The sequence below is a fragment of the Salvelinus fontinalis genome, chromosome 19 (assembly GCF_029448725.1).
Source record: "Salvelinus fontinalis isolate EN_2023a chromosome 19, ASM2944872v1, whole genome shotgun sequence".
Lineage (NCBI taxonomy): Eukaryota > Metazoa > Chordata > Actinopteri > Salmoniformes > Salmonidae > Salvelinus > Salvelinus fontinalis.
This window is the reverse complement of record NC_074683.1, coordinates 8,541,110-8,568,743: the sequence shown is the minus strand read 5'-3', so window position 1 is coordinate 8,568,743 and position 27,634 is coordinate 8,541,110. Positions and strand designations below refer to the sequence as shown.

At 41.5% G+C, this 27,634-nt stretch overlaps 1 protein-coding gene across 1 annotated transcript in view; it reads left to right on the top strand.

Annotated features, from left to right (window-relative positions):
• The window catches only part of LOC129816313 (sodium channel protein type 2 subunit alpha-like), a 49,226-nt gene that overhangs the window by 1,609 nt on the left and 19,983 nt on the right, over positions 1 to 27,634 (top strand). The window contains exons 2-16 of the mRNA XM_055870632.1: positions 10,622 to 10,935; positions 12,451 to 12,571; positions 12,822 to 12,909; positions 13,004 to 13,132; positions 13,731 to 13,822; positions 16,235 to 16,498; positions 16,983 to 17,046; positions 17,268 to 17,409; positions 20,712 to 20,918; positions 22,090 to 22,368; positions 25,424 to 25,762; positions 26,335 to 26,467; positions 26,586 to 26,824; positions 26,936 to 27,109; positions 27,242 to 27,598. Coding sequence (XP_055726607.1) covers positions 10,675 to 10,935; positions 12,451 to 12,571; positions 12,822 to 12,909; positions 13,004 to 13,132; positions 13,731 to 13,822; positions 16,235 to 16,498; positions 16,983 to 17,046; positions 17,268 to 17,409; positions 20,712 to 20,918; positions 22,090 to 22,368; positions 25,424 to 25,762; positions 26,335 to 26,467; positions 26,586 to 26,824; positions 26,936 to 27,109; positions 27,242 to 27,598 — 2,889 coding nt within the window. The 5' untranslated portion in view covers positions 10,622 to 10,674. The remainder of the gene's footprint in view (positions 1 to 10,621; positions 10,936 to 12,450; positions 12,572 to 12,821; positions 12,910 to 13,003; positions 13,133 to 13,730; positions 13,823 to 16,234; positions 16,499 to 16,982; positions 17,047 to 17,267; positions 17,410 to 20,711; positions 20,919 to 22,089; positions 22,369 to 25,423; positions 25,763 to 26,334; positions 26,468 to 26,585; positions 26,825 to 26,935; positions 27,110 to 27,241; positions 27,599 to 27,634) is intronic.

Sequence of the window (27,634 nt, the reverse complement as noted above, 5' to 3'; positions counted from 1 at the left end):
CGTCATATCTACCATTGATAAGGTAACTTGTTTGATGCCCTCCCGTATCATCGCATGCGGTCATATTCATATTCATATCCAAAATATTAGCCTAATCAAGTCATTCATTTTCGAATGTATCCGTACACCTTTCTCCTTTTCTGTTGTGTGGGCATATTTCTATTTAGTTACCTTCCCTCAGCGCGCCACTCAGGGTGGACCTTCTTATGGACGAGACGCAGAAATGCATAAACATACAAGAAGTCCGTCAGCTAGCTGCGTGTCAAGGTTGTGGTGATAGTCAAGCAGATGTCATAAATGTGTAATTTATTGGCCTCGGGTATAAATACGATATTGGTCATACATTCTCAATACTCATTTGTTTGATTGGTTAAGATAACATATATGTAAGCTATTTTACCTCAATAACTTAGTGTTGCTTGCTGTTTAGAGCTGATATGTAACGTTGCTTTTGTACAATTTCGTTGTAGTAGTCGGCAAAACAGCAATTCCTAGCGCTTTTATTAATTTAAAGTCCTATCTCAACTTTCCTAAATCATATCATACATTTGCCTGCATGAGTAACCCAGGTCAACATGTATATTTTGTCATGAAATTGAACATGATTTACAGTTGGCTAAGTGATTTACCCCTAAGGCGAGTATGTTTTGAATAGTTAGTTAGACTACATAATTTTGTACACTCTTATGTGAGTAATGCCATGAACTTCAGATTTCTCCCTCTTGGGCATATCTCTTGTGAAATAATGGAGGATAAATCAGTGCCATTCACACGAGCAGACACGCTGGAGGGAGGATATCACGCATTTCTGATAGACCCACTGGCATTTCTGCGCTTAGTCCATTTACGGTTAACCTTTCAGCACCATGGACAGCAGCACATGCGCGAAAAGTAGGACTACCCGGTAGAATCCGTCAATAAACAGCACCCGTTCACGAAAGAGAGGGAGAGCAAGTAGCCTTATTTGCTCTGTTAGACTGATTTGGGATTATTTATTTTGATAACAGACTAAGCAACTCAAATTGGACTTTCAATGTGGTTTATGGTCGGCTACAGTAGGAAATATGCAGATGCGCTGAAATGCCTACATGTTTTCGCCTACATAACAAGCTACTAAAACGTCATAATGCATGGCAATTATGTTTTAAATAATATATGCTAAATCACGTCTACAGCCGTGGGCTACTTCCCTCCCTGGAGTCTTTTCATTGTACCTAAGTTCATAGTACATTTTTCAAGTAAGCAGACTAACACACTTTAACTTGAGTGCCCGTCTGTTTCTGCTCTCTTGCTAAATCCTTGTCAGCAATGATAATTATCCATGATAATTCCATAATGTGTTGACAAGAGAGAAAAAAGATACCAGCACTTAGGCTAAAAAAGCACACTGAGACCAGTAGCTTACCATGGGTTTTCTGTCAACTCCATGTGAAAGAGGAGAACCTGATTGAATTAATGAAACATGGAGGGGAAGGCTGGGGGTGTAGGCCACTGAGGCCAAGGCCCCTCCTCCGTTTTTGTTGATGAACAGGACTGGGCTAATATGCATGGTGAAAGATAGAGAAAACAAAAGTGGTGTCATTTGAGGTCAGTGAACGATAGAGGAGACAAATGAGTTGCCATTTTTGGTCAGCTGGCCACCTCATGGTCTTGATGTCAAGGCAACAGCTTGCAGATGAAGAAAAATATTTGAAGCACGTTAGCAGCTTGTAGTTGTGTGCAATAGATACTAGAGGCCTATATGAAACACTGGTTTCAAGTTCTACGTTTTAATGTCACATGCACAAGTCCAGTGAAATGCCTTTCTTGATAGCTCTAAACCCAACAATGCAGTAATCAATAACAATGTAATATTAAAAATAACTTAAGGTAGAACAAAAACACACAAGAAATAAGAACACGAGAAAGTAAGTAAGCATACTACATACAGGGTCAGTCAGTTCCAGTACCATATTTACAATGTGCAGGGATACTGGAGTGATAGTGTAACGATATTCGCCGTCCGATGAAGAGTAGTCGAACCAAAGCGCAGCGTGGTAAGTGTTCATGTTTTTTTTTTATTAGAACTGAACACTACAACAAAAATAACAAGAGAATAAATGAAACCGAAACAGTCCTGTAAGGTGCAAAACACTAAACAGAAAATAACTACCCATAAAACCCCTGTGGGAAAAAGCTACCTAAGTATGGTTCTCAATCAGAGACAACGATAGACAGCTGCCTCTGATTGAGAACCACACCCGGCCAGACACAAAGAAATAGAAAACATAGAACATAGAAAACCCACCCCAACTCACGCCCTGACCAAACCAAAATAGAGACATAAAAGCTCTCTACGCTCAGGAAGTGACAGATAGAGGTAGATATGTACAGCTGAAGTCGGAAGTTTACATACACCTTAGCCAAATACATTTAAACTCAGTTTTTCACAATTCCTGACATTTAATCCTAGGAAACATTCCCTGTCTTAGGTCAATTAGGATCACCACTTTATTTTAAGAACCTGAAATAATAGTAGAGAGAATGATTTAGTTCAGCTTTTATTTCTTTCATCACATTCCCAGTGGGTCAGAAGTTTACATTCACTCAATTAGTATTTGGTAGCATTGCCTTTAAATTGTTTAACCTGTTGAGGCTGGGGGCGCTGTTGTCACTATTTATGGTAATCGTGTAATTTTTGAAACGGCTTCCTACAAAATTCTTGATCGTACAATATGCATATTATTATTATTATTGGATAGAAAACAGTCTATAGTTTCTATAGGAGTTGAAATTTTGTCTCTAAGTGGAACAGAACCCATTCTACAGCAATTTCCCTGACATGGAGTCAGATTTCAGAAATGTTGGCCCCTGATCTGGAGTCAGTTAAAAGGCCACTGTTATTGCTATGAGTATACGGACACTGCTTACGTCTTCCCCTGGATGCCTTTACGTGATGACGATTTGAATGGGGTCGATTGCGCGTTCACAGGCACTATAAATTAAAAAAACCTGTAGCTAGTAAGTCTTTTGGAGCTGCGTCATGCGCGTGGAGGACACCGACCCGCACCTGTTCCAAGCATTAGTGTTGGGAGTAATCTTTCTCCGGTCATGTTAAGACTCGTTATAGGAGTTAAAAACATCATAAGGTAGTTAATTTAAAGCGTTTTATAGCAATTTATATCCGTTTAGTGCGATTTTGGGACATTTATTTCTGAAACGCTGTGAATCGCTGGGCACGCTTCCAGTTCATGCTGAACGCAGTTGGCATTTCCACATGGCAAGAGGACAGCTTTCCACCAAAAGACGATTAGACCCAAGAAAGGATCCTTTGCCCAAGATACTGATGGAAGAACAGCTCAAAGTAGGACATTTTTATTATGATAAATCGTGTTTCTGTCGAAAAATGTTAGTGGCTTAGGACGTCATGTTTTTTGACGTAGCTTCGCTTGGCGCAAACTGTATTGAAAAGTAAGGATAATTTAAAAAATGTAATTCCGCGATTGTATTAAGAATTAAATTGTCTATCAATCGCTGTCCACCCTATATTTTTTAGTCACGTTTATGAGTATTTATGTATACGAGTAGATCACTGTCTAATGTGGCGCACGGACATTTTCTCACCAGCTGGGCTACTTTCCCCATTGTCTAACCATGATTTTGGTGGCTAAATATGCACATTTTCGAACAAACTGTATATGCATGTTGTAATGTGATGTTACAGGGGTGTCATCTGAAGAATTCTGAGAAGGTTAGTGAAAAAAATAATATATTTTGGCGATGTTTACGTTATCGCTCACTTTGGCTAGAATTAATGCTGGGGTAATGTTTGCACATGTGCTATGCTAATATAACGATTTATTGTGTTTTCGCTGTAAGACACTTAGAAAATCTGAAATATTGTCTGTATTCACAGGATCTGTGTCTTTCGATTAGTGTATGCTGTGTATTTTTACGAAATGTTTGATGATTAGTAAGTAGGTAAACACGTTGCTCTATGTGGTTATTCTAGTCCATTTGTGACGGTGGGTGCAATTGTAACCTATGCCATCTACCTGAAATATGCACATTTTTCTAACAAAACCTATCCCATACCATAAATATGTTATCAGACTGTCATCTGATGAGTTTTTTTCTTGGTTAGGGGCTATAAATATCTTAGTTTAGCCAAATTGGTGATAGCTACTGGTGTTGGTGGACAAATAAAAGATGGTGGATTATGCTAATGTATTTTTAGGTAATAGATTTACATCTTTACATATTGTGTCTTCCCTGTAAAACATTTAAAAAATCGGACATGTTGGCTGGATTCACAAGATCTGTGTCTTTCATTAGCTGTATTGGACTTTAATGTGTGAAAGTTAAATATTTAAAAAATATATTTTTTTTGAATTTCGCGGCTCTGCCTTTTCAGTGGGGGTGGGGGGGGAGTGCCGCTAGCGGCACCCTCATCCTAGACAGGTTAACTTGGGTCAAATGTTTCGGGTAGCCTTCCACAAGCTTCCCACAATAAGTTGGGTGAATTTTGGCCCATTCCTCCTGACAGAGCTGGTGTAACTGAGTCAGGTTTGTAGGCCTCCTTGCTCGCACACACTTTTTCAGTTCTGCACACACATTTTCTATGTGATTGAAGTCAGGGCTTTGTGATGGCCACTCCAATACCTTGACTTCGTTGTCCTTAAGCCATTTTGCCACAACTTTGGAAATATGTTTGGGGTCATTGTCCATTTGGAAGACCCATTTGCCACCAAGCTTTAACTTCCTGACTAATGTCTTGAGAAGTTGCTTCAATATATCCACATAACTTTACTTCCTTATGATGCCATCTATTTTGTGAAGTGCACCAGTCTCTCCTGCAGCAAAGCACCCCCACAACATTATGCTGCCACCCCCGTGCTTCACGGTTGGGATGGTGTTCTTCGGCTTGCAAACCTCCCCCTTTTTCCTCCAAACATAACGATGGTCATTATGGGCAAACAGTTCTATTTTTGTTCCATCAGACCAGAGGGCATTTTTCCAAAAAGTACGATCTTTGTCCCCATGTGCAGTTGCAAACCGTAGTCTGGCATTTTTATGGCGGTTTTGGAGCGGCCTTTCAGGTTATGTCGATATAGGACTCGTTTTACTGTGGATATAGATACTTTTGTACCTGTTTCCTCCAGCATCTTCACAAGGTGCTTTGCTGTTGTTCTGGGATTGATTTGCACTTTTTGAACCAAAGTACGTTCATCTCTAGGAGACAGAACGCGTCTCCTTCCGGAGCGGTATGATGGCTGCGTGGTCCCATGGTGTTAATACTTGCCTACTATTGTTTGTACAGATGAACGCGGTACCTTCAGGCGTTTGGAAATTGCTCCCAAGGATGAACCAGACTTGTGGAGGTCTACAATATTTTTCTGGGGTCTTGGATGATTTCTTTTGATTTTCCCATGATGTCAGGCAAAGAGGCACTGAGTTTGAAGGTAGGCCTTGAAATACATCCAGAGGTACACCTCCAATTGACTCAAATTATTAAATTAGCCTATCAGAGGCTTATAAACCATGACATAATTTTCTGGAATTTTCCAAGCTGTTTAAAGGCACAGTCAACTGTCACGATCGTGTTGACATGAACGAGAGGACCAAGGCGCAACATGATTTGGATACATCTTCTTTTTAATAACGACGAAGATGAACACGACACACTATTACAACAATAACGAAAAAACAACAAACGATCGTGAAAACTTCAAAACGTAAGTGCACACACAAACTACTTACGTTGAACTATACATATACACAAACAATGACCCACAAACAGCTAAAGCCCATGGCAGCCTTAAATATGGCTCCCAATTAGAGACAACCGAAATCAGCTGTCTCTAATTGAGAACCCATTCCGGCCACCATAGACTTTCCTAGAACTACACCCAACATAGACACAGCTAGACACATACACTCAACACCAAACCCATATACTACACCAACAACCCCTTTACCATAGAATCACCCAATACCAACAAAACACAAACATTCCCCATGTCACACCCTGACCTAACTAAAATAATAAAGAAAACAAAGAATACTAAGGCCAGGGCGTGACATCAACTTAGTGTATGTTAACTTCTGACCCACTGGAATTGTGATACAGTGAATTATAGGTGAAATAATCTGTCTGTAAACAATTGTTGGAAACATTACTTGTGTTATGCATAAAGTAGATGTCCTAACCTGACTTTCCAAAACTATAGTTTGTTAACAAGAAATGTGTGGTTAAAAAACAAGTTTTAATGACTCCAACCTATGTGTATGTAAACTTCCGACTTCAACTGTATAGAGGTAAGGTGACTTGACATTAGGAAAAATGATAAAGAGAGTAGCAGCAGTGTATATGATGATTGTATGTGAGTGTGTGTGTGTAGAGTCAGTATAAATGTATGTGCATGTTATGTGTATGTGAGCAGATGATGGAGTGAGTGTTTGTATGTGTGTTAGACTGTCAGTGTGCATGAGTGTATAGGGCCCTGTGAGTGTACATAGACTGCAAAAATACAAATAAAATACAAGGATCGACTCAGATAGTCTGTGTATCCATTTTGTTAGCTATTTAGCAGTTTTATGGCTGTTCAGGAACCTTTTGGTGTCAGACTTGATGGGTTGGGTGGCTGGAGTCTTTAATGACTTTCCGGACCTTCCTTTCACACTGCCTAAATTAGAGGTGCTGGATTTTGATATTTGGTATTTTATTAGAATCCCCATTAGCTGATAGCAGGGAGCTCGGCCCCTGATGTCCTGGGCTGTCTGCATCACCATCTGTAGTGCCATGCGATCTAGGGAGGTGCAACCTGTAGACCATGATCAGCTCCTTGGTCTTACTGACATTGAGGGTTAGGTTGTTGTCCTGGCACCACATTGCCAGGTCACTGACCTCCTCCCTGTAGGCTGTCTCATCGTTGCCGGTGATCAGGCCTATCACCGTCGCGTTGTCAGCAAACCTTTAACTTTTTTTTATTTAACCTTTATTTAACTAGGCAAGTCAGTTAAGAACAACTTATTATTTACAATGACAGCCTACCCCAGCCAAACTCTACCCCGGAAGATGCTGGGTCATTTGTGTGCCGCCCTATGGGACACCCAATCACGGCCGGTTGTGATGTGTCCCGTGTGGCTCAGTTGGTAGAGCATGGCGCTTGCAACGCCAGGGTTGTGGGTTCAATTCCCACGGGGGGACCAGGATGAATATGTATGAACTTTCCAATTTGTAAGTCGCTCTGGATAAGAGCGTCTGCTAAATAATGTAAATGTAAATGTGATACAGCCTGGAATCGAACCAGGGTTTGTAGTGACGCCTCTAGCACTGAGATGCAGTGCATTAGACATCTGCGCCACTCGGGAGCCCTATTTGAGGATGGTGTTGGAGTCGTGCATGGCCACGTAGTCATGGGTGAACAGGGAGTACAGGAGGGGAAAAAGCACACACCCCTGTGGGGCCCCCGTGTTGAGGGTCAGCATGGCGGAGGTGATCACCGCCTGGGATCAGCCCGTCAGGAAGTTCAGGATCCAGTTGCAGAGGGATGTGTTCAGTCCCAGGGTCCTAAGCTTGGTGATGTGCTTGGAGGGGACAATGAAGTTGAACGCTGAGCTGTAGTCAATAAACAGCATTCTCACGAAGGTAATTCTCTTACCTAGGTGGGTGAGGGCAGTGTCGAGTGCAATTGAGATTGTGTCGTTTATGGATCTGTTGGGACGGTATGCAAATTGGAGTGGTGTCTGGGATGATGGAGTTGATGTGTGCCATAACCAGCCTCTCAAAACACTTCATGATAAGAGATGTGAGTGCTACAGAGCGGTAGTCATTGTGGCATGAAGCCTTATAGTTCTTGGGAACAGGAATGATGGTGGCCATCTGTTTATGCTGCCTATGTTTGGTGGCCAGTCGCTTCAGTATTTATTTTGGCTCACATATTAAGTCTAATCACTAATCAGTATTTACAGTATGTCAATAAACATAGATTCGAGGAGTTAACACAGAATATAGCCTACCCAACAGAAATCCTTCAACTGCTGCCAACAGTCACCATGTTTTCACTGGATACAGTTTGGCCACACACCTACGGTCACATCTGACTGTAAGATACGTTTGACTGAATCCCTTTTAGTTGACATCATGTATCTAGTCCATTATCTGTTTATTATCTTAATGCACATTGAGTTTGATGTACCAAGGTTATAGGAATAATGACCTTATGTTATATTGTGTTGAATGAGTTGTTGTGTTATATGGAGATACTGTAGTGTACAGTATGAATGATTGTGCCCGTTTTTTTGTCTTGCAGCTGGATTGTGACCAAACATTTACCTATATTCTCTGGTAGAAGCAATCTAAAATAAATGGAAGGCTAAATAGCTTGTAGTAGGTCCGATGGAGAGGCCTACCTCCCTCAGCCTAGAGAAAGGTTAGTACCAGGATTATAGCATGACTCCAACCTGGCACCTCAGCGATTACATTGGAAACTGGGAATTGCTCCCAGATACCATTGAAGCCAGGAAGTATTTTTTTTACATCACGGCGCATTCTCACTTATATACCTGTTGGAAAGTGGTGAATGGATAAAAGATCAAATTATTCATACAGACATTTACATTCACCTTTAAATCCATTTTTGGGGATTTTGTTTGTCGAGCAAGGTTCCCACTGGGCAAAACTAGTTGAATCAACGTTGTTTCCACATCATTTCAACCAAAACATTCAATGTGATGACGTTGAATCAACGTGGAAAACTGATTGGATTTGTAAAAAGTCATCAACGTAAAGGGACTTCAGGGATGTTTGTCTTTTTTTCACCCAACTTTGAACCTAAAACCAATTACATGCTTAAGATGTTTGTTGATCTTTACGTTGAAATCATGTTAATTGACAACTCAATCAAAGACAAATCAAAACTAGACGTTCAACTGATGCCTGTGCCCAGTGGGTAAACATAAAAAGGTTTAAAAACTCTTAACATAAAAAGACTTTAAACTAACAGAAAATATTTGCTATATTACATAGATTAGTCATTCATCCGTGTTTTAATGTGACATTTATATTTTTTATAGCCAACAATATAAAATATTTCATTCTGAATAATTGGTTCTATTATTCAGAATGCAGGTGTCAGCTCTTCATTGTACTCTTTTCATAACTGCTTCTACTTGTGTATGTGCTCTGCTCCTTCAGTGCATGCACTCATACCTGTAAAGGCAACTATGAAGGTTGCCGTTTGTCTTCGGAGTCAACATGTCAGATGCATTAAGGAAGAATTCTAGATAAGCTACTGTAGCTGAATTTGATACACAGCTACAACTGGCAAATTCTGTACAGATAAACTAAGCCATTTCCTAATGACTTCTTCCATTTAATGAAGGGAAATTAGATGTGGCTGCTAGCCATTAAAGTGAATAGAAGATGTGTGAGTTGTATAGAGTACTAATGCTGATGACACGCACTTATGAGAACGTTCCAAATTCAGGTTCGTATGAATTAGCATTTGTGTGTAGCTGTCTGAAGAGTCAAACTAGTCAACCACAGCTGTGCTATTAAGGTATTTATATTATAGTGTATTATAGGTATTATGCTGCCTTAGGCAGGATTTGCGTTCCTGTTATATGTAACAAATCGTTCATATTCACAACCCACAACCTAAATATGGGGTGATATAACCGAATGCCATAGCAGAGCACAAATATACCTCAAACAGAGGTTACAACAACTACTTCCATTTCACTAAATTCCTCAATGGGATTTTACTATGTTGACATATTGATGTGATTTATATTCAATCCAGTCCAGCATTGACCAATGTCTTAGTGATTGATTTCTTGGATCTGTCAAGACAAACAATGGACTTATTTTATGACACTATTGCACTATAAAGCCTATGACGTAGAGATAAAGCTGAGGCCTCTCCACAGCGGGACAGATGCAGAGGGGAGCTGTAGTAAAAGGGATGCTCGATATTGCCCTTGCAGTGTCCCTGTGCATCATCTTACTACTCTCTGAGCCTATTTGGAACATCAGCCTCTACCTCTGTAATTTCGTTACTCATTTTAAGGTGGAAACTCTGGGCTCGGAACGAAACCATGCCTTCTAGCTGTTGTCGGTAGGATTGGCTCTGGAGCAGAGAGTAATGGGTTAAACTAGAAGCCTGTATTATATGGCAAGTCTGATTTCATTATTGCCAGGTAGTTGCTGTGGATTAAAGAGCGAAGTCAGGTCTCCCTAGGCTGATAATGGATTGCTACTTGTCCTCTGTGGGATCCACAGACAGATCTCCCTCCACTCATGGGCTTGTTTTTTTAAAGTAACGTAATAGATGTGAAGAATAGACTGTAAAGTACCTCATATTGATTGTTATACTGTCAAAGAGATGTGGTATGGAAAGCATTTCTGTTTCCCTTTGTCACTGGTATCTATGTGACATTGGATGATTGTGACTGTAAGATTATATCGGAAGAATATTGTCCAAGTCACTGTGTTCTGCACTCATACAGGTTGCACATTTCCTTCAGTAGAAATATTTCAGAGGTTTTATGTCGTTTTTAGGAAATCCATGCCCTCAGGAGTTGATACAGAATCACTACACTTGCCTCTAACTGGAGCTTCTCCCTCTTGTTTCTCCAGTCCTTTCTATTGAAGGAGGCTAGCCGTTCACTCTGAATGTGCAGGATGAAAAGATGGCACAGCTGCTTGTACCGCCAGGACCAGACAGCTTCCTCCTGTTTTGTCGTGAGTCCCTTGATGCCATCGAGAGGCGGATCGCTGAGGAGAACGCCAAGAAACCCAAGGGGAAGCCCAATGACGATGACGACAACGGACCCAAGCCCAGCAGTGACCTGGAGGCAGGCAAATCACTGCCACTCATATACGGGGACATTCCCAAAGGATTGGTGTCCACACCACTGGAGGACCTGGACACCTTCTACAGCAACCAGAAAGTGAGTTGGATTAGTCATCACAAAGAGCTGGGCTTTGAAACCAAGGAAGAGGTGTTTGAAGGAGTTGTGAAGGGTTATGGCAGTCTTGGAAAGCATAGACACACAGTTGTCTGTAATGTTGCATAACGGATGTAGTAGCTTATGTTTTTGGATACAGTAGCCCTCAACTTTGGATCTGCACAATATTTTGAGCAGACGGTTTATGTTGATGCATACTACTGTCTATGCAGTCATGTGTACAGTATACCGTGCTGTGAGAGATCTCTGGGTCGGGCACTGTGATGCTGTGACACCCAGAGTTGTCGTAGCACAGGCTTTCTCTGTTGTCAGATCCAGGTTCAGTTGTTATTGTGTAGGTCAGGTGATGGAGCACGCTGTCATCCATCCAGAGCCTTTGTATTCAAGGTGACAGGAAAGCAAGGATCGATAGGGATACCATCTGACAATTTCAGGGAGGACATTTTACCACACCACAGAGAGGGCTGGCCAATATGGCCAAAATATCATATCCCGATATAGGTCATTTCATATCCCGATAACGATACTGGAAATTGTAAATTGAATTAATAAATCTTTATATAAAATGACCACATGTAAAGGCCTATTCCTTATTACATTTTGAATTATACTCAACAAATAAAAGGTATTTGCATTTGGTACCTTGGGTCGAGTGTTAGCACCAACTCACGAAACCCCCATTTCTCTACCGTGTAAATTGCGGCCATGTCTTTGCTAAGTTTTAACTGCAGCTGTTATCTCCTTCCATCTTCATGATTCTTTGCCATATGGTGTGCCGCGGGCAAAAGCCTCTTTCAACATCTGAGTCGGGGGTTTGTTTGGAGCACTCGACTACTTGTTGGGGTCTCATCCATAGACTCTCTTCGTACTGTTTCACATGATTCTTGGGTAGGTGGTAAAAGAGGTTAGTGGTATTTGAGCCTGTTGTCGGGACCGGCCTGCGGCATATTTGGCAAAGGACGGGTTTTCTGGTCCGTGTCAGACTTTTCATACACAAAACACGTCCATGCGACTGAAGTAGCCCCTCTTTTAGGTACAGTCTCCGTGCTTTGTGTCGCGTTCACTCTCCTCCATGTTTGTTTGTGTTGCAAATTACCTTCCACGTGGCACGTGTGAAAGAACGCAAAGCGACGTCCAATTGACGGAAAATATTGCCGTAAAGAGTGTGATTTGCAACCCAACGAAATAAGCGATAGAGCATAATATGAAACGATAGACGTTTATATATGGATATAGATTATATATGGATATAGATATCGTCATATCGCCCAGCCCTACCACAGAGTATCACTGTGCTCTCTACCACAGAGTATCACATATTTTTGTTTAGTGAATAGTTCATTTCCATCACTCCTAACTGACCATGAATATGTGTTAACAGTCTCATGGGGTGCCTTTCTCTCCGTCTCTCTCTATCTCTCTCTCTCTCTCTCTCTCACCCTCTCTCTCTCTCCCTTTCTCTCTCTCTGTCTCTCTCTATGTCTCTCTCTCTCACAGACCTTTATAGTATTGAACCGAGGGAAGGCCATCTTCCGCTTCAACGCCACTCCTGCCTTGTATGTCTTAAGCCCCTTCAACCCTCTTAGAAGAATATCAATTAAGGTTTTGGTTCACTCATATCCTTTCATTGACATTTTCTTTTAAATTACATTTTTTTTTTAGGTCAAATTAAATCTATATCCTATATCCCATGTCTTTATCCTGTTTGAACAGATAATTAGTGCAATATAGTGATTTGTGTACTGGAGATATGTGGTCACCTGATACGTTCTATCCCTGATGTCAGGTGGTGCATCGTATGTCATGTGTAAGCAATATTAAATTAACCAGTCTGGACAGTTCAGTTTCCTTGACAACTGCCTCCACATTGTTCAGCATGGTAATCATGTTCACTATCCTTACCAACTGTGCGTTTATGACCCTGAGTCAGCCCCCAGACTGGGCAAAGAATATAGAGTAAGTCATCCTCTTACCCCAAAATCGACATGCATCCACAATACACATCCACAATTATCTATGTCGACTAACCAGTCCCCTTTGTTTGCAACAGGTACACATTCACTGGAATTTATACATTTGAATCTCTTATAAAAATATTGGCAAGGGGCTTCTGTGTCGGGAAGTTCACCTTTCTACGAGATCCATGGAACTGGTTGGATTTCTGTGTCATTGTCATGGCGTAAGTATTCACACATTTTCCTGTCATGTGCTGTAACAGGATACTGTATCCTGCGTACCTAGCTGTATGATGAAACTAGTGGCAACACTATACACTAATGTTCAGTCTGTAAAGTTCTCACGACAAACCCACTTCTACACTACAAGTCATTTTGCCTATTTCTACTAACAGCTACCAGACTTCACTACCATTTGCTTATCTGCTTGAGGCAGATGAGTTACAAGTATTGGGTAACTGTCCATGTAGTTTAGTACATTGATTCTGTTTGTTGTTCAGGGGCAACAAGTCCCCTTAGTTTATTCTTTGTGTTGTTAGTGTATTAATTGTTGGAGCATACACAAGACAACAGTTGTTTTGCAATACTGTGCTGGAATGGTTGCACGTCTTTGTAATTACAATACCATGCAGACATGAGGAATATTGAGGCACTTCTCAGTCTCATCTTAGCTTTGCAAGTGTCCTTCCTCAGACTCCTCACACCTATTGTCTATCCCACCATGTAATAGTGTTTGAGGGGTTTAGGGATGTTGCCATGTTACATGAATGTATTTTCTCCTGAACTACACAAGCTCTATTGTAATTGTGAATTTTCCTGCAGGTATGTAACAGAGTTTGTAAAACTAGGCAATGTTTCAGCTCTTCGCACTTTCAGAGTACTGAGAGCTTTGAAAACTATTTCAGTTATCCCAGGTAAGGAGTGCCTGCTGCCAGCTGTCAGCCAGCCCCTTCCTTGTGTGATGTTTCCTCCGACTGCTCTTTGTTGTCCTGTCATGGCGTCTGTATGCGACTTCCCTTTTATTACAGATATGTCACATCGTTTGTGGACCTGGGCAATGTGTCAGCACTGAGAACGTTCAGGGTTCTCCGAGCACTGAAAACTATATCGGTCATCCCAGGTGAGAGCCAGGTTAAGGGACAAGGTTTCGGGGCCAAAGAGTGGTGCTGTACTACTCACTCCATCAAAGTTTAAGGGTTACTACACCTTTACGCTTTTCTTTAGGTTTGCCTCTCATGCTGCCAGTAAAAGCAGGAATCTGAAGCAGTTAATTTAAAATGGAAAGGATTTCTTGCTTTTAGACTATTTTATTTATTGATTTGTTTATTTTTATTGAACAGCCTTGGGGGTCTAGTCGATTTTGTTTGCATGAGACTTTGTTTAAATCCAGCTTTAATTGTGTTTGTGGTGCTGCCCAGCTCTTGTCTCCTTCCTTCGCTGTTTGGGATGGTTGCTTGTCAGTGTTCTCCCTGACTGGTGTTTGTCTTCGTTCAACTGTTCCTGTTCAGTGAAGACAGACTGTGTTTTGGTCTGGTAAGGGTGGGTCATACGTCAGAGCTGATTGTGATGTATGCCCTTCCTCACAGACATGCATGCTTTTGTTATTATACTCTACGACATATTTTCTGATCCAAACTCTTGGTAGGGTGTATAACACACAGGTATAATATCTACTACAACATATGTCAATTTGTGGCCAGAACTGCCTGGCCATGATAACAACTATGCTCCTCAGCTTATTTGTTTTTATAATCAACCATAGAGCAATCAGAGACTTAATTTGAAGCTACATTGTGTGCTATAAACATATTACTGGGATTTGGATCTTAGTCAGAAAATAGTATGTGCTTATCATGGCTCATATAATTCTAGTGGAGAAAAGAACGTTAGATAACAGATTAAACATTCTTATGGTGTAAGACCACCAGTTGAGACAGTAGAATATGTGTCACTGCACTGCCAGCGTACCATTCTTTGACAATTGAGGAGTTTCTTTCAAAAACGCTATATATCCATTTTAAAAAATGTTGGTAAATTCGCTTTTATTGTTTAAAGAACGTTTGACAGAGGTTGGTGTGTTTTTTTCACTATCTAATCATGGCATGGGGTTGTTCAATGACAGACATGTATCTGTTTAAAATCTATCTCTTGATGGTTTCATTTTAGAGAGACAAATAATCATGTTTTTTTGCTAAATGCTATACACTGAGTGTAAAAAACATTAAGGACACCTGCTCTTTCCATGGCATAGACTGACCAGGTGAACCCAAGTGAAAGCTATGATCCCTTATTGATGTCTCTTGTTAAATCCACTTCAATCAGTGTAGATGAAGGGGAGGAGACAGGTTAAAGAAGGATTTTTAAGCCTTGAAACAATTAAGACATTGATTGTGTATGTCTGCTATTCAGAGGGTGAATGGGCAAGGCACAAGATTTAAGTGCCTTTGAACAGAGTATGGTAGTAGGTGCCAGGTGCACCGGTTTGTGACAAGAACTGCAAAGCTGCTGAGTTTTTCACGCTAAACAGTTTCCCGTGTATATCAACAATGCTCCACCACCCAAGGGACATCCAGCCAACTTGACACAACTTTGGGAAGCAATGGAGTCAACATGGGCCAGCATCCCTGTGGAAAGCTTTTGACACCTTGTAGAGTCCATGCCCTGACGAATTGAGGCTGTTCTGAGGACAAAAGGGGGAGAGGGGGTGCAACTCAATATTAAGAAGTTGTCCTTAATGTTTTGTACACTCAGTGTATATCCGCCTCACTCTCAGATAATTAAGTAGGACTGCTAGGTTTTACACAGTCCAAAGTAACAAATAACACTTTTTAAATTAAGGACTGTACAAATGATACATTTGTGACATCAATATAAAACAAATCAATACAGTTATATAACATCTGTATGTAAATAATTTGCATGTACTATTTTAGTTATTTATCCAGAGCGACTCAGTTAATTGATCTTAAGATAGCTAGGTGAGACAACCACATACAGTCAAATACACTGTATACAAACATTCCATTCCAGCTAAACAACGGAAATATAACGTTTAGACACATATAAAATCTATGAATAAAAAATCTGAGAACAGTCATATTTTACACACACATTAAGCAATCATTTCTAGTGAAAAAACACAAAATGAAAAATGTGTGGATTTTGCGTTTTGGACACCTCCACACTATTTGTTTTTAAACATATGAGCAACAGAGATGACGTTTCATGCTGTGATGTTTACATTGTATACAAATGACACTTCTTCTTTGCATACACTGTATAAGACTCCTATGCGAATAACAGTGAGGTTCTGTCGTGTCCTGCAGGCCTGAAGACCATTGTGGGAGCGCTGATCCAGTCAGTGAAGAAACTGTCAGACGTGATGATCCTCACTGTATTCTGCCTAAGTGTCTTTGCCCTAGTAGGGCTGCAGCTGTTCATGGGCAATTTAAGAAACAAATGTTTAAGGATCCGTCCTAACTCAACCAACCTCTTGAATGATACATTGGACTTTAATGGGAAGGAGTATAATGATGCGGACTTTAACGAGACCGTCCCGTTCAACTGGACCAATTACACTAATAATCCTGGTAAGCGTGTTTCTTTGGCTTTAGACAGTCATTGGAGGGTGAAAGCCGTGCTAGTAACCACGGACCACAGTGAGTGAGTCACAGCTCATTGCTAATAGCCAAACAAGCAGCCCCGGCTGAAGAGCGTAATGTAAAATGACAGGAATGGCTGAGAGGGGTTCGTAAGAGCTTCTGGTGGGAAGTAGTGTGACGGTTCATCATAACACTGCCGGTTTGTGGATGATACTAGTGGCATGTTTAGCTTGTCAACACGGAGGGCATTGAGTCCCCACCCAAATGGGGAAAATGGCACCTGGATGGCCATGACACTAGGACCTGGGCAGCCATGGGATCAAAGGGGAGACAATAGATAAGGAAAGGTCTTTTCATGACTAAAGCTTTGAACTGTTCACTAGTTACAATGCTGTGATGATGGAGGTGAGAATGAAAATCATTTCTCTTTTTTGCAGTTGACAAAAGATTGACTTGTCTCTTTTTCCTGTAGATAATTATTACTACCTCCCAGGTAAAAGGGATGCTTTGCTTTGTGGAAATGGCAGTGGTGCTGGGTAAGATTGAGCCCACATTACTACCTTTGTGTCTCATTGTCAGGATGCACTATTGATTGTGCTTGTGTTTGTTTGTGTGTGTGCGTACCTGCGTGCGTACCTGCGTGCGGTCGTGAATGTCTTTGTGCGTTAACATCAAAATAGACTTCACAGGATATTGGGAATGCAGTGATGGTGATTCTGATTCTGTTTGAGTTTCCCAGGCTTGTTGTTTGTTGTAGGCTGTGTCCAGAGGGATTCTGGTGCGTCAAAGCGGGCCGGAACCCAGACTACGGCTACACCAGCTTTGACACGTTCAGCTGGGCCTTCCTGTCTCTGTTCAGACTGATGACTCAGGACTACTGGGAGAACCTCTACCAGCAGGTCTGTCTCATAGAGATGTACTAGAGAGCTCATCTCCTGTCTTTGCAATGGCCGCTTTTTGTGACAGCTTGGCTACTGCCATTGAGGGCTATCTCCATTTTAAAGTAGTCCATGTCTTCCTCTTTTACATCTATGCATTTATTGGTAGTTTGTACATAGACTGAATAGGTGCATACCACTTACTGTGCTGGAGTGTATCATCTAAACAGGTATAAAGCCAAGGTTAGTGATTAACTGCCACCTGTAATTGTGGAATGTTTGCTCAGGAGTATAACTCATGGGCTTACCCCTTCCGCTGACCAGGATGGAAATCTGTGATCGTTCGTTGACCCATAGCAAGTCCCACCATGTTGACTACTTCAAAATGGTGAAAGCTCTCATTGGAAGCCTGGTGGAACCAGCCTGATGGCCATTCCTTAAAGAATTGTGAAGGCAGCGATCAGGCTGTTTCCTCAAGCCTACCTCAAGGGGCGCTACCCTTGCTAAAAAAGGCTTTTGGCCAAGTGCGCCCTCTATCCCAACTCTATGGTCTGTCTGCATTAGGACGTGATACTGGGGGCTTTTTTACAGGCAAAAGGACTGCTAGTGTTGTCGTTGCATTGGACAGACCCATTTGTGCCAACTGCTGTGCTCAGTGGAGATCCCTGTGTTCCTGTGCTTCTGACTGCACCTGTGAGGAACACTATGGGCTATAATTTTGTCTGGTGTTAAACCAACGCCCAGCGCAATTGTCAAATGCACGCTTGTTTGCAATTTCAACCTGTTAAAGCCGGCACTCTTCTATTTTCAAACCATATGCCAGGATTGGTCATTTACCTGTCTTAAATGAGCTTGCATGTGCTGAGGTGGGAGGGTTGACATTATCTAAGGTGTGTCCTTAAAAACGTGCACCAAAGTGCCAATTTCAGTATGCGCTGCTTGGGATATTTAAGACCAACCGAATACTGGACTTAGCGGTAACGCGGTTGGTTAAGGCATGGATTTTAACAATGGAAGCAAAGCCTATCCAGCTGTGATACACAGTGCCCATATGCACATGGAGCAAGTGAGATGTGCTTTTTGTGCCTGTAAACCTCGTATTTAGAAACATGAAAAACAAATGTTTTTTTCCCATTTCGTTTCATTTCATTAAAAACCAAGCATACACAGTACAATTGCAAGAGTTATTCAACTCATATGGAGTCGAATTTAACAACATGTTGGTGTTTATATGGTCCAACCCCCATTTTGTCTGAAAACTACTCGGACATGGTGTTGATATTTCTGGAGTTAAAATGACACTAAATGAATTAACAATCAACTCCAGCTGAGTGCATTTCTCTTTCGGGTTTACATTCTTTGAGTAATACGGGTGTAAAGCCTTATTTGAATATTTCTTAATGTGTCACATTATGTAGTTTGCAATGTAATATTCAATCTCTGTTTGGAGGAAGATATCCGGCTCTTTTACATCACCCCTAACTTGCATTCAGAACACCTGTCAGAGTAGGGAAGACAATAAAGTACATGGAGACTACCTACGTCAAACTGGAACAACTATCTCACTAACAGTTGCAATGAATCCAACCACTTACAGATTGGATTAGTTTAGAAAAATGTATGTTTCTGATCTTATCTTAGTGTAGCATCAGATTAAAAAAAACAATCAATGTACATGTGAAAACACAGCGCCGCAAAAGGGTTTGGGTCGTGAGACCGCTTTGAAATGAATCTTCATCACCAACGCTTTAGCAGCAAAACAGTGAGCGGACATCTCCCTTTTATCTATGTAGGCTAATACATTGTTTTAGCCAGCTCCTGTTATTATTTTGGAAGTGCATTAAAAAACTCTCCATGTAGGTTGTATGCCAATAATGGAGCAAATGATAAGATAATCCGGGGACACTCAATTTTAAAAACATTTAAGTTGTTTTTCCGTTTCGTTTGATTTCGTTTGATTAAAAAAAAAACGTACCCTACTATAACGAAAGCTGCTTCAACAGCAATGTGTCTGAATTCTTTATAATTCACGAGCAGCCTATCCATAAAAGGATTCTAGTCGCGAGGCTTTTGCCGACATGCTTTTGTATTATTCACAATTCCCATCGGCCTACCTGCAGTGCTCCATTCGGCTTGTATCCATCACCATTGTCCGGTTACCAGATACGTAACCAGCCTCCTGTCCGGTTACCAGATACGCTCCTCCAAACATAGGCTATTCAAATAGTGCTGTCCTATAATGGCAGGCTATATAATGACTAGGCTACATCTTGCTTATTGAAAACATGCCTCGCACATACAGCACAATTTACGGGAGCCTAGTCATTTTTACTTGAGGAGAAGTGCGATGCGTTAGGGCCTATATTCATTGAAGCCAACTACAACTATGTTGACTGTCAACACTCCAACCATATTGAGCAATCACTGGATGTTTATTTTTTTTTTTACTATTGCTATACCTTGTTACTGTAACCTATGCTATTTAATAAACCGTAGGATCAATCAACAATGGACTAGGACCAGAATATTCCGTGTCCCCAGCCGAATTGGAGTTGATAACAACACAAAGACCTGCAGAACTTGAGACAAAAGCAGTAATAAGCCATGGAACACCTTGATTGGCCAGTGAGTGGCCAAGCCCTCGTCACACCTACACCACCGCCAGCTGTTGCGCTCAAAATAACGACTGTGAAAACAGCAACAATATTGCTGACCCACCCCTGGACGTATGGCACTACCATCAGTGCTTAGATTTACCAATGCGTTAGGTTTGTTAAAATAGATCCTGGCCCTAGTTTGTGACATGTTTAACTTGATGGGTACAGGTTCTCTTGAAAACACAAAGACAGGCATCATTTGCTGTGTGATGAAAATGAGTACATTCTCCCATTACAAAACAGAAATCAAAAAGAAGATTGCCAGTCCCCTGTTCAAACAACCTCCTAATGGAGGGCAGGTGCATTTCTGCTGAAGGAAACAAAGATTTGGCGCATCATGACTAAAGCAAAGACAACATGTCTTTTTGAATGCATTGTTGTCCCTTGAATAGAGAGATCAGCGAAGCATTCTGAGCAAATAATACAGAACAATACCCCAGATCAGGTGTGCAATGTCACAGGGTTAATGTGTATGTTCCAAATTGCTTGTTATGTGAGCAGACATTTTATGCATGTTTTATCGTGGTCCTTTTAGGGTTCCACTAGCATCCTCTCAAAAGAGATATGTTATACGAGGTGTAATATGAAAGACTGGTGATTTACTTTGGAGATATGTTCGAAGAGGTTGTAAGACATGTGTCACAAGAGGTGTTGTTCCTCTTCCAGACCCTGCGGGCTGCTGGGAAGCCGTATATGATCTTCTTTGTGCTGGTCATCTTCCTGGGCTCCTTCTACCTGATCAACCTGATCCTGGCTGTGGTTGCCATGGCGTACGACGAGCAGAACCAGGCCACCATGGAGGAGGCTCAGAAGAAGGAGGAGGAGTTCCAAGCCATGCTGGAGCAGCTGAGGAGACAGCAGGAGGATGCACAGGTACAGGATATCCCCCATTTCAACTCTATATGCCAAACATTACAGCACACTCATTAATTACAACAACCATGGTATTCCTTTAATAGTCATTTACATTGCTAGTGATATATGAAGAGTTTCATTCCTAAAAGCTATATATCCATTTTCAGAAATGTAGGTAAATTACCTTTTGTTGTTTAAAGAAATGATGAAAGAGATGGGTGTGTTTTTTCCACTATCTAATTGTTCAGTGACAGACATGTATTTGTTTAAAATCTATCGCTTGATGGTTTCATTTCAGAGATGCGAAATGCTAGATATCTGCCTCATTCTTAGAGAAATAAGTAGTACTGCTAGGTTTTACACAGTCAAATGTAACAACTAATGGCATTTATAATAGAGCTGTACAAATGATACATTTGTGACATTAATATTTTAAAACTAATTTTGCAATCATTTCTTATCCAGAGCAATACATGCATTCCTCTTCAGATAGCTTGGTAAAACAACCACATATTACAGTCAAATATAGAGGATATGAAAATTCCATTCCAGCTAAACAATAGATATACCCTGAGTGTACAAAACATGATTTCCATGACGTAGACTGACCAGGTGAATACAGATGAAAGCTATGATCCCTTATTGATTTGTTTCACTTGTTAAATTCACTTCAATCAGTGTAGATGAAGGGGAGGAGACAGGTTAAAGAATGATTTTTAAGCCTTGACACAATTGAGACATGGATTGTGTATGTGTGCCATTCAGAGGGTGAATGGGCAAGACAAAATATTTATGTGCCTTTGAATGGGGTATGGTAGTAGGTGCCAGGTGCACTGGTTTGTATCAAGAACTGCAACGCTGCTGAGTTTTTCACGCTCAGCAGTTTTACACAATATGAAGGCACCCATAAACAATCATTTCTAGTGAAAAAACACAAATGTGAAGAACTAATGGATATAGCATTTTGGAAATATACTCTTCATATTCTTATTTATCTTAAACTGAAAATGGACAAGATTTTTTGAAGAATTCAGATAACAAATGTTCATAGGTATTCAAAGGTAAATGTATTTTAATCTAAATTTAGAAGGCATTTAATAGCCTATGGTGTCTATTTCTGACGTGTTGCCCTGCTGAGTCACGTGTTTCCCCTGACAACCATAGCTTAGGTGTGTTGATTGGTTTACAGGCGGCGGCAACGGTGATGGCGGCGGAGAGTGGGGAGTTCAGTGAGAGAGGGGACCTCACTGAGACCTCCTCAGAAGCCTCCAAACTCAGCTCCAAGAGCGCCAAAGAGAGGCGCAACAGGCGCAAGAAGAGGAAGCAGAGGGAGCAGGAGGAGAGAGAGGACAATGACAAGTGTCACAGGTCTGAGTCCGAAAGCAGTATGAAAAAGAGTCACTTCCGCTTCTCCATGGATGCCTCTAACCTGCACAACTATGACATGAGCTGTTCAACACCATATCAGGTCAGGATAATTTAACATACTGCTTTACCCTACCTTTACCTTTGGCTATCAAAATCATGTGTGTTTGCTGTATTGGTGAATTGTTTTGCATGCTACACACTCCTTAGTGAATCTATTCATCTCATCAGCATTATTATTTTCGGCATTATCAATATCAACGCTACCCTATCATCTCCATTTTCAGCAGCACCGTCATCTTTCAATTGTATTATCATCGTAATCACTATCTTCCTCATCAGCATCCTCCTCATCATCCTCATCAGCAAAGGCAACAGGATTGTGCTTGTCGTCATTACCATCATTATCCTCTTCATTGTGCTCTTGCACATTTCCTTTTATATTATCCCTGAGGTCATCTTCTAGATCAGGTATTCCCAAACTGGGGTACGCACAATGCCGTCGGGGGTACGCCATTTAAAAATATGTTTTTTTCTCTTCACATTTTCAAACAGTACATTTATATTTTCCAACGGGGCTATACATTGGGTGAGGTTTTTTTCCCACCTGAGTACCCTCATTTCACTGCAAAAAAAATAAAATGAAACCATCTACTGTTCAGCGAAATAACAACACAATGTCAAATACAGGTAGACGTGGCAAATAATTGACATCCAATCACATTAACTGTTACTCTCTCGAGGGAAACATTCACTCTTGCGCAAACATTTAGAAACGAAACATGACAATTTGAAAAATAAGCCACAGGAGTTTTTTTTGCGAGAATAAAGACCACTTTCGAGTAGTAAGACGTATAAAAGCAACAGATACCAATAATAAGAAGGGGCAGGAAGCATCTTATATGGTGAGCTACCAAGTGGCTAGGACAGGCAAGCCCCATACTATTGTGGAGGACTTAATTCTTCCTGCTACCACGGATATGGATGGGACAATGCTGGGGGAAAAGGCCAACAAAAACTATACAGACAATGCCTTCATCAAACAACACTGTTTCACGACGCCTCGGTGACATGGCAGGAGATATTTTGAAACAATTTCTGCTTCGCATACAAGCCAGTGAATTCTATACGTTACAGCTGTCAACAGACATGGCGGGCCTGGCACAGCTCCTGGTATATGTCCGTTATGTTTATGGGGGGTCTATTAAGGAAGATATCCTCTTCTGCTAACCACTGGAAACCAGGACAACAGTAGAGAACATTTTTAATGTACTGGACATCTTTGTGACATCAAATGGACTTTGGTGGTCAAGATGTGTTGGTATCTGTACTGATGGCGCAAAAGCCATGACAGGGAGACATAGTGGAGTGGTAACGCACGTGCAAGCAGTTGCTCCTGACGCCACTTGGGTACACTGCAGCATCCACCGAGAGGCTCTTGCTGCCAAGGGAATGCCTGACAGCTTGAAAAATGTTTTGGGCACTACAGTGAAAATGGTTTAACTTTGTTAAATCAAGGCACCGTGTATTTTCTGCTTATGCAATGTAATGCTTTTACAACATACAGAAGTACGCTGGTTATCAAGGGGCAAAGTATTGACACGTTTTTTGGAATTGAGAGATGAGCTTAAAGTTTTCTTTACTGACCATAATTTTCACTTGTCTGACCGCTTGCATGAATACGAGTTTCTCACACGACTTTGCCTACCTGGATGATGTTTTTTCTCGCCTGAATAATCTGAATCTGTGATTACAGGGACACTCCGCAACTGTATTCAATGTGCGGGACAAAATTGAGGCTATGATTAAGAAGTTGGAGCTCTTTTCTGTCTGCATTAGCAAGGACAACACACAGGTCTTTCCATCATTGTATGATTTTTTGTGTGCAACTGAACTTAAGCTTACGGACAATGTCAAATATGACATAGCGAAGCACCTGAGTGAGCTGGGTGCGCAATTAAGCAGGTACTTTTCCGAAACGGATGACACAAACAACTGGATTCGTTATCCCTTTTATGCCCTGCCTCCAGTCCACTTACCGATAACTGAACAAGAGAACCTCATCGAAATTGCAACAAGCGGTTCTGTGAAAATGTATTTTAATCAGAACCCACTGACAGATTTCTGGATAGGGCTGCGCTCAGAGTTTCTTGCCTTGGAAAATCGCGCTGTTATGACACTGATGTCCTTTGCAACCACGTACTTATGTGAGAGTAGATTCTCGGCCCTCACTAGCATGAAAACTAAATACAGGCACAGACTGTGTGTGGGAAATTATTTTAAACTGCCACGCCCTGACCTTAGAGAGACGTTTTATTTCTCTATTTGTTTAGGTCAGGGTGTGATTTGGGGTGAGCATTCTATGTTGTTTGTTTCTATGTTTTGGCAGGGTATGGTTCTCAATCAGGGACAGCTGTCTGTTGTTGTCTCTGATTGAGAATCATACTTAGGCAGCCTTTTTTCCTTTTGGTAGTTGTGGGTAGTTGTCTTCGTTTGTGCATGTATAGCCTTACGGTGCTTCATGTTAGTTTTTGTTGTATTATTGTTTTGTTGGCGACATTTGCAAAATAAAGAAAAATGTACACTCACCACGCTGCACCTTGGTCCATTCCATACGACGATCGTGACAAAAACTGAGACTCTCTCCAATACAACCCAACATTGCAGTTATGTGCATCCTTTCAAGCACACCCTTTTCATTAACCTGTGGTGAGTTATTCACCATTTTTGATGAACAAATAAGGATTTATATGTAAGATGGCTAAATAAAGAGCAACAATATTGATTATTATTATATTATTATTTGTACTCTGGTCCTATAAGAGCTCTTTGTCACTTCCCATGAGCCGGGTTGTGAGAAAAACTCCCACTCATTCTTATGTATCGTATTGTGTGTGTGTGTGTGGCAGGCTTACCAAAAAACATTTGAGAGTCCGCTGACCCTGGTGCTAGAGGGGGTATGCAGTTGGAGGGTGAATGTTTGAAGGGGTACGGGACTATAAAAAGTTTGGGAACCACTGCTCTAGATAATCAACATCATTGCATCATCTTCATCACAATCACCCTCTGCAGGACCCATTCTTCCATCTTAAATTACTCCACTTCTCAACCCATGCTTATGCCAGTGACAGGCACTGAGGAATGTATTTTTCTCCCAGTCCTTCCTGAGTATCCGCGGACCCCTGTTCTCGTCCAGACGGAACAGCCGGGCTAGCCTCTACAGCTTCCGGGACCGTGCGCGGGACATAGGCTCGGAGAACGACTTTGCCGACGACGAGAACAGCACTTTCGAGGACAACGACAGTCGCCGGGGCTCTCTGTTTGTCCCTCGGCGGAGCGACCGGCGCTCCAGTAACGTGAGCCAGAACAGCATGCCATCACACGTCCTGCTGCCAGCAAATGGGAAGATGCACAGCTCTGTCGACTGCAACGGGGTGGTGTCCCTAGTGGGCGGGGCTTCACTCCCCAAGTCACCTGAGGGACTCCTTCTGCCAGAGGTGACAGTAGATAAGGCCTCTACTGATGACAATGCAAGGAAGTGTAGTTTAGCCTGGATGGCCTAAACCAGTTGTGTTCTGCTGTCTCTAAACCAGTTCTGTTCTGCTGTCTCTAAACCAGTTCTGTTCTGTCTCCGTCTGCCGTGCCTCTACTCTAGCTCTGCTGTGGTCTTGTAGTGTGCATCTTGTTCCTTTCCTTCTCTCTCTTCCTTCTTTCTCTCCTTGACTACCTTAACATTACTTATGGTATATTTGCATACAGTTACACGCTAAAGATTACATTTTGTTAAAAATAATAAATATAAGGCAGTATAAAACAGGTTTGGATTTTCATATAGATTTTTATTTATTCCATATAGATAAGAAACTATGAAAAATGGCTATTGATGTGATTAGAAATACAGTATTTTTTGGTTGAACAGATAAATTACTTCCTGGTTAAGAGATGAATTGGCCCTTGAACATGGCCATCTTTGGTGTTTACATTGTGCTGAGATACAGAATATTGCTGATGCAATTGGTTTGTGATGACTTATTAATATATTGATAATGCTTCCAAATGATGTAACCAGGAAAACCCGACGGAGACAGAGTATAGAACGACCCGATATGGATCGTACCAGGCCTCTATGGACTTCCTGGAAGACCCCGTTGCCAGACAGAGGGCGCTCAGTGTAGCTAGTGTTATAACCAACACTATGGAAGGTGTGTACGACTATACCATATCCCATACACCCCCTAGAACAAATAGCATGAATAGACAAAATGAGAACACATTCATAAAACAAATATTTCTCTGTTATTTCTCCTCTATATGTATCAGAACTTGAAGAATCGAGACAGAAGTGCCCTCCTTGCTGGTACAAGTTTGCCAACACCTTCCTCATCTGGGACTGTTGTCCGAAGTGGCTGAGGATCAAGAAAATAGTCAATATGATCGTGATGGACCCGTTTGTAGACCTAGCTATCACCATATGTATTGTTATGAACACAGTGTTCATGGCTATGGAGCATTACCCAATGTCTGGGGAGTTCAACACCATGCTTTATGTGGGAAACCTGGTACGCAGTCACATGTCATTTGTTTTTGCCATATCACTTTAAAATTGGCCATTTTAAGCACATGACATGTTAATTACTGTTGTCACTATTCTTGTGTGTTGTTTTACTCAGGTGTTCACAGGTATCTTCACAGCTGAGATGTGTTTCAAGATTATTGCTTTGGATCCATACATTTATTTTCAGGAAGGCTGGAATATATTTGATGGTATCATTGTCAGTTTGAGCTTGATGGAGCTTGGCTTGGCCAACGTGTCTGGAATGTCTGTCCTCAGATCATTCCGATTGGTAAGAGCATCGACACTCCAGCACAGCATCCAATATGCTGCAGGTTCAGTCAATAATCACTGGTATAAAGGTTGACTGTCAACATATTGGAATAGAAATTAATATTAATCCCATTCTTCTCTTTGTATGCAGCTGAGAGTATTCAAACTGGCCAAGTCTTGGCCCACACTGAACATGCTGATCAAGATCATTGGTAACTCAGTGGGGGCTCTGGGTAATCTCACCCTCGTACTGGCCATCATTGTCTTCATCTTCGCCGTGGTGGGCATGCAGCTTTTTGGGAAGAGCTACAGAGACTGTGTGTGTAAGATCTCAACAGACTGCACACTGCCCCGGTGGCACATGCATGACTTCTTCCACTCCTTCCTGATTGTGTTCCGGGTGCTGTGTGGGGAGTGGATCGAGACCATGTGGGATTGTATGGAGGTGGCTAGTCAGAGCATGTGTCTCATCGTCTTCCTGATGGTCATGGTCATCGGGAACCTAGTGGTACGTTTTCAGCTCTACTGTATCTCCGTATGACTG